The sequence below is a fragment of the Sinocyclocheilus grahami genome, unplaced genomic scaffold (genome assembly GCF_001515645.1).
Source record: "Sinocyclocheilus grahami isolate Dianchi unplaced genomic scaffold, SAMN03320097.WGS_v1.1 scaffold2.1, whole genome shotgun sequence".
Taxonomy (NCBI): domain Eukaryota; kingdom Metazoa; phylum Chordata; class Actinopteri; order Cypriniformes; family Cyprinidae; genus Sinocyclocheilus; species Sinocyclocheilus grahami.
In genome coordinates, this window is record NW_015505181.1 from 350861 (window position 1) to 358741 (window position 7881).

Genomic DNA, 7881 nt, shown 5'->3' on the forward strand with positions numbered 1-7881 from the left:
TTTTCTAATTTTGATCTCCACTGTACTTACTAGTAAAACGTGATAGTTAAAACCAGACTTTAACTTTAATAAATGTGTAATTTCTTACAATGTGGCATGATGTCCCTCCAAAACCCACTTAGAAATCCATTCAAGGTTAATGAGAAAACAATAATCGTCCTGGCAGATTACACATAATATGATTCAAAGTCTAAAATACAGTCCTGAACACAGGTACATTAAAAAGTACCTGAATTGTTTGTTTTTGTTTTAGATTTGTTTGATTCTTTCTCAGTTATAATTAGTATCAAAAGCATTCCCATTAAAACAGGATTTCCCCGCCATAACTAGTAACTGACTCGACATTGTTGTTCTAGCTCAAACAAATACACATGCACATGAGCAGAATCCACAACACAGTCACACAAGCCCCTCTACGCTCACACAAATGCCCTCATGTACACAAATACACTCAACAGTGTTTTAACCTAATGAGTTCCGTCATATAAGCTTCCTATAAAAGTCGGGACTTTACTGGCCAGTCTAGGTGAACTCTTCTATCCGCTTGATGTTGAATAGAGCTTATGTGAGATTACAAGATGTTACCTGGCTTCATGTGTTCTTCATTTATCCTTTATAAAACCATTGCAATATACTTTTTGAGAAATTCTTAGATTTCCATAAGTTCAGGAGATCCAAAGTGCAGTTATCTTTTAAGTTAAAAAGCGAGCTATTCATTCTTGAAGAGCATCATTAAAGTGGTTCATCTTTTATTTCTCTTCTTTTAGCTCATCTGCAAAACAACTTTACATGGATTCTGATCTGAGCTGTTCCCTGTACAGTGGGCTGAAATAATCATGATACTGAGATGAGGAAAAATAAACAAGCATTGACTGATTCTACTAACAATTTGTGAATAGTTCAGACAACTAAAATATTGACTACAATGCATCATTTTGCTGCATGATTTTCTTCTTCATAAAACAATGAAACAATATTACCTTTTTTTTTTTTTTGCAAATGCATCTACAAAACAAAAAGCTCTGTGATGATTACAACAACAACAACAACATTATTCATTGGACCTGTTTTTGAACATTTATTACATCTTTTAGAATGCGTGCATATGAGAAATTTCATAAAATATTTGAATGACATTCAAGCTAAATTTTAATGCAAATTCAACTTGAGTTCAATATTTCCCAGGACAGTAAACCGTTTTTTGTTTTCTTCAGAGAAGTGTTAGCTACAAATGTGCAGTCAAGACTATTCCAACTTTAAGCCTGAATATTCAGTTCAAAACTCATTTCCTATTGATAGTTGGCTCTCTCTAATGGATCTGTGAACTGATGAGACATTATTATTCAATCTTCCACTTCTACTTGTTCATAATGTACAGAATTCCAGCTGTGACCTGAAGATCAAGTTGTAAAGTACCCCTTGTGTTATTGCTGCTGTACCCCTTGTTGTCTGGCACCATAGGCCATATTGGCCACTCTGACATTTTTTCAGAGTCATTTTCAATGAATGTGACCAAAAATAGTAAATATTGCAGTGGTTGTACCTGATACAGGATTCTTCTCTCCCTGAGTTGGTGGCTGGCCCCTACTTTGCCCTTTATTTCTCCTTTTGTAGTTAAAATCACAACCAACAAACTGGCAGACTGGCAGGACATGCACCCAAATCTGCATGTTAAAATTATGGGCCTTAACTGCCGTCCATGACCTTATATGAAAACACACATCCACACATACATTTGCACCCACGCACACAGGGGCACATGGATACTCAGAATCAAAAAGGTTATAGACCTCAATTTGAGGTTAATCTTCCTTAGATAAGAAGTGCTTTTAGTGTCACGTTCCAATTGAAATTGCTTAGCCCCCTTAGGCTTAAATAGAGGAAATGCAATTGGCTTGCTCTTATTTGCAGTCTTCTAGTGACCTTTAAGCTTTAAATCCTGTCTAGCACAACAAAACATATTGAAGTGAAAGTTATTTTCCTTTAAGTGGACTTTGTATTAAACTGTATTAAAAAAATGTAATGCCAGGGGAATATATGAAAGACTCAAAAAAAACAAAATATTTGTTTTGCTGCTTTTTTATTTTCATCAAAAAAAAAAAATAGACAGGCATCTATCTATCAAACTTTTTTTTTGTCATTTTTGTTTTCTTGCAAGATGGCTACAAAATTAAACTTAAAGAGACATTATTACATTGCCACTGAACATCAGTCCAGCAGAATTATACATTAGAATGAGGCGATTACTTTTCACTGTTAGTTAATCCACACTGAGTGTCACTTTCCCACAAAGAGGTGCTATATATAGGCGCACAACCTTCTGAATAGCCAGTGGACAAATAACAGTGTGACAAATGCTTACCATAAAAACTGTAACATCATTCCTGTGGATCCTAAGTCACAGGGCCATTGAGAAAGTAATGTTAACACACACTGTCATGCAACAAGATATTCCCCATCACTCCAAGGGAAATATCTGGAAGCAGAATCGTCAAGATACGGTGAGGCTAAACAAGGAATATAAAAAGTCCCATTTTCATCTTTTTTTCCCCATGTCTGACTCAAGAGGTTTGCTCTGAGATCTGGTGTGCAATTTATGCAGGAGCCACAGAGGACACTTCTGTCTTGGATGTGGACACCTCAGAGCCATCATCCACCTTCTTGCCAAAGAGCTGCATTATGCATACACGGAACTGCAAAGAAAGAGATATCAGGATTATTTAGCGAATGTTTTTTCAATGTGCTCAAGGTTTGAGCTCCGTTAAACAGCACTGGCTTACTTGTCGGTTCATGAAGACATAAATGATGGGGTTGTAGATGGTGGCGCTCTTGGCAAAGTAGGCAGGCATGGCTGCTGCCAGTGGGTGGAAGGCATAGCCTGGGTTTGCAGCTGCAAAGCAAGCGAAGAACGTGTAAGGTCCCCAGCAAACACAGTAGGCCAGGATCATGACAACCACCATTCTGGACACTTCCTTCTCTGCTTTCTGTGTGGACTCAGAATCCTTCTGCTGCTGGGCGACCTGTTAACAAGAAATGGCAGATGCTTAATGGCTTTTTACAAACTGGAATAAAATTTTGAAACCAGTCCAAGAGACAACTTACAGCACGAATGGCCAGCCACACAGCAATATAGCAGAGAATGATAATGGCCAAAGGGATGATACAGCAGGTGATCATCAGGATAATCATGTAGGACTGAACACCGGGGTCCTCGCTTCCACTGAAGACATCAGGGCCGCAGGAGGTCTTCAAACCGTGAGGCCAGTATCTGTGAGAAAATAATGGATATGAAGATTCACATTTATTCTTGTGTGGAACTTATATGCTTGTATTATAAGCCAAAGAATTCAATCATTTTATGTTGAATTACTAAGATATACATCTATGTAGCTGTCAAATGTCTTCATTTTGATCATTTAATAATGGACTTTACCTGCTCCAGCCAAAGATGGGAGGTGCACACCAGAAAATAGGCCAAACCCAGGAGAAGATGATACCAGCAGATGCCCATTTAGCATCAAACTTGACATTTCCAAATGGTTTGCAGACAACCACCCATCTTTCCCAAGAGATGACAGTCAAAGACCACAGACCAGCGATACCTATTGATTGTTATCCATATTAAACTTTTTTTCTAATGCATTTTTCTGCAGTTGTTATTTAATTGTGAATAATGATGTCTTTGGGCAGTAACTTACCACATACAGACACGGTGTATCCCTCAAAAATACACATGGGATGTCCGAGGATAAAGTAGCCAAAAAACTGGTTGATGACACTGATGGTGCTGGCCAAAAGAGTCTCTCCTAGATCAGCTAAAGCAAGGTTGACCAGGATCCAGTTAAGAGGGTGACGGAGCTTCTTAAATTTGGCTGTGGCCACCAACACCAGGCCATTGGTGAAGGTCGAGGCAACGACCACAAAGAACATCCATACTGTTGCTAAGTTGTACACCCATCGAGGGGCAATGTGGTAGTTGGGTCCCTCAAACGGATCTGGAAATGAGAAATAAAGAGCAGTAATATCACCACCTTGAAAGAGTTCTTACTTGACAGCCATTGCAACCAACTATCATTTTTCTAAAGCTTGTTATTTATTAGTCTGAAAAATGTATGATCCTTCTGGCAGGTCAAAAAAAAACATTTGAAGTTTAAGACTATGACTACCAAAGTTTTCTGTCTTCTTTCTTTGCTGTTCAGAAACAACTTAAAGCCCAAAAAGACTTTCACGTGGCTTTATCATATTAACAGAATAGCTATGGTTTTTTTTTTTTTAATACAGAAAAAAATTACTAAAGACTTACCCTTGGTGTTATTGCTGTTGGTATATACAAACATCGATTCCCTCGTCGTTTCATCTCCCCTTCGCCTGGCTGCGAAGATTGCATCTCCCCACTGCTCTGCCATTTTTGGAGGTTGTTGTATAGCCCAAACCTGTAGTTATTTAGCTGTTGTAAAGGTCTGGGCCTTTGTGCTTCTACTATCTGCTGTCTCTGGCCGACTCGCACCGACAGACTTTGGGCTCCTGTCAAAGTTCTTTTATATGCGAAAAAAGAGGATGCCCTGGCTTACAGGGTGAAGAATTTTTTAGGTCAAAACAGGAGCAGAACAAAGACTCATTCATTAGGCTTATAGGAGGCCTAAGCTACTGTTCCTTCCTAGGATTGTTGAAGCCATCACAGGTAAACCAAAACAGTGTGCGGTGACATTTGGCATGACCGAGCCAGGAGTGATTATACGGTGACAGCGCCCTTTGATGCTTTCTAAGTTTTAAGTTTAGGTCACAGGTCACTTTTGCACTTGACTGAAGCTTCTTGGACAGTGTGTCAAGAATGACTTTTATTAAACATGCATAAAATTATATTGCAAATAATTGAAACAGATGTCACTTTCTGAAACAAAATAGCATTAGAGTACTCTGGCTAAAAATAACAGAATCCTTTCCGGTGCTAAGTAGAATTCTGCATTTTAGGTTTCAAAAAATTGAGCTATAATAGAAAGGTTGCATTTTGCATTTTACAATAAAAAATTAAGTTAAAGGTTAACAAATAAAAGAGGATTCTAGAGTTAGCTTTTTTAAAAATATTTTTATATATAATGGCCTCTGGTGTCTATTGCAGGAGTAAAGAACTTTTTACATTATTGTAAGATGTAGATTGCATTATATGGTACGTTGCACAAATACTACACATTTGCATATTCATACATTATATATGGCATAGTTAAATAGAATATATTACATAGCTTCAGTTCTATAATATTCCACACATGCAACATTTCAGCATATAAATGTTCTTTAGGCGAATGTGGTTCTGAAGATATTAATATCATTAAAGAAGCTTTCATTTCAAAGCTTTTAATTTCAAAATTTCAGGCCATTTCAAAACTGAAGGTTCACTTAATTTCAACAATTGTAAATAATGTTAAAATGATTGCACAACTTTACTAAAGACTTTACAGAGTATATTTAAGTCTTTATAAAGGACAGGAAAATTTCCTCAATGATATCAATGTCGTTGTAAACACTGTGCCATACATTTAACAACACTTAAATCTTTACTCTCTCATGCCAATTTAAAACAAATTCAATTTCAATCGTAATCATCATGTTTTGTGCAGGGTTACTGTAAGTCAGACATCTAGGTTACAGTCCAAGTTCCAAATCAGCTTATTGGGACAACTGGGGTACCCAGGTACCCTCCACAAGGAATCTTAATTGGTATTGACAAGGATGCAGCCCAAACCTTCCTAATCCCAATGGATTGATGGTTCAGTTTAGGGAAAGCAGGGTTTATCTGAAAATCTTGATGAGGTCAGTTTTAATCTCTCCCCGTTTCTGACGATAGGCGTTTTCTTTCTTTCTGTTTTTTTCAGTCATCTGTTTCTCCTTCTATTGTGGCAAAGTGGAGCAGGAGGAAGTGAATGCTAGGATGTGAACAGACCAAGCCAGGATGAGGATGGAGCCAACATGAAGACAACAGCAGTCTGTAAACTTTTTTTTTCTTTTTACACTATCAGTTGTTTCCTTGTTTTTGGCAAATGAGAAATTGCTAAGAACTGCCAGGTATTTGTTCATTATGATCTTTTACACTTTCTTTTAAAGTGGACTTAATATCTATGCTTTGGTGGGATTGAGAATCATGCGTCACTATTGTGATGTTTTTTTGCTATCACAGTGTAACTCACAGATATTCAGTGATGTAGTTGAAAAGGATGTTTTTCAGAAACAGATGGATCAGAAAGTATCATGGGGCAGCACTCAGTCAGTCGTATGTCTGGAATTCCGCTAGTTCTGAACTATTCGTGATTGGCAAAAGTTCACTACTAGCAGAACTCGGATATACAACTGAATTCTCAACGAAAGCTCAAGATTAGCACAGTTTGGTCTCACATGGCCTGCCATTGGACAGCTGCTATATTCACGGTATTTAAAAAATACATTTGAATGAAATTAATCCATATAATAGATGTTAATCTAACATGGGCAAAACTTTGCTTTCACTGCTCATTGTTTCTCTAACATCATTTGTGGTTTAATTTCTAGATGAACTATCAAGTTGATCTTGTTCTTGATTTGATTGTGTTAGGCTGGATTGAAAATGACAAAAGCTCACTTCATATTCTTTCTTTGCACTTTTCTCTTGATTTGGAAGTGATCTACTTATCGGATGAAGTACCAGAAGTTAAGGTGAGTAAGCATGCATACACAAATCAAAGACCTGAGCAATGACATTTTTTCTTAAAATCTAAAGACACATTGAAGTCCACTGTACATACATTCTCATTATTGCTTATCAGTGCAATAATTAAAAATGATTAAATATTAGTGCAGCAATTCAGTGCAAAGCACTTTTGCATACTGGATAAAACTCTGTCTAACTTTATTTTTCAGACCATCTTTGGATGTGCTACTCCATTAATCATAACTGAAGGGCTACAGACTTGATTACAACCAGACATATGAGATACTTCTCTGTTTTCATGTTTTAGCTGTGGTAAAATGGTGTGGTCTGTTTGAAACAGGAAGAAATAAGACCAATGTAACATATTTAATATATAAACTATATATTAAATATATATACTCTTCAACTGCTACATTTAACAACACAATTCTTTCTTTCTTTGCATTTATTGTACATTTTTAATGATAATAATGAATTTCTACTAATTCTACTGGTTCAGCAAGCCAAGACCAAGTTACAAAAATTCCTATTGTGTCTATGTTTATTATTTACAATCACTGTAAAATTGTTTTTCACTGCCAAAGTGGTTCTTTCCACAGGAGGAGGTTACATTAAAAATGGGTTTATTTCTCTGGTGCAACAGAGGAGACCTGGGTGACCTGAGATGAAGTAGAGGCCTCATCTTCCTCAATATTTTTGCCACAGACCATCTTCATCATACAGGAACGGAACTGGGTTTTAAAAGAAAAGAGCAGAACATGTTACTTCAAGTGATTAGTTAACTTCAACAATACTGCAAATGTCCACTTAGTACATAAAACTATACCTGTTTGTTCATTAAGATGTAGATGACAGGATTATACACTACAGAGGCTTTAGAAAGGCAGGATGGTATGGTTGCCATTCTCAGATCAAAAGTTTCACCACGGTGGGAAACTATCCAGACAGAAAAGATAGCATATGGTGCCCAGCATAACAAGAAGCCGAACACCATCACCACCACCATCTTTGTCACCTCCCTCTCTGCCTTCTGGGTCGAAGCTGAATCTGCTTGAGCTTTGGCTGCCTGGTAGGACAAACAAGGGATTTTAGAGCACCTGGCAACGTGAGCAACACTGCAATAATATACATATACAGTCTCCATCTAGTGGACACGAGCAATGTGTATCCCAAAGCATCAAAGAGTGTGGCAGGGGAAT

At 37.3% G+C, this 7881-nt stretch overlaps 1 protein-coding gene and 1 long non-coding RNA gene across 3 annotated transcripts; one reads left to right on the plus strand and one right to left on the minus strand.

Annotated features, from left to right (window-relative positions):
* Positions 1–2169: 2169 nt before the first annotated feature.
* LOC107598965 (red-sensitive opsin) lies at positions 2170–4527 on the minus strand. Its single transcript, XM_016290452.1, has 6 exons — positions 4304–4527; positions 3699–3995; positions 3434–3602; positions 3103–3268; positions 2781–3020; positions 2170–2693 (listed from the first exon to the last, which is right to left on the minus strand). The coding sequence occupies exons 1-6, from the start codon at positions 4404–4406 to the stop codon at positions 2595–2597; spliced, it is 1074 nt and encodes a 357-aa protein (XP_016145938.1). The 5' UTR covers positions 4407–4527; the 3' UTR covers positions 2170–2594.
* A 1356-nt stretch (positions 4528–5883) lies between these two features.
* On the plus strand, positions 5884–7248 carry LOC107599533 (uncharacterized). 2 transcript variants are annotated; one of them, XR_001610675.1, is made up of 3 exons: positions 6337–6423; positions 6653–6687; positions 6892–7248. It is a non-coding gene; the product is annotated as an uncharacterized lncRNA (long non-coding RNA). The 2 variants fall into 2 exon arrangements; XR_001610674.1 differs by having other exon boundaries at positions 5884–6687.
* The last annotated feature ends 633 nt before the right edge of the window (positions 7249–7881 follow it).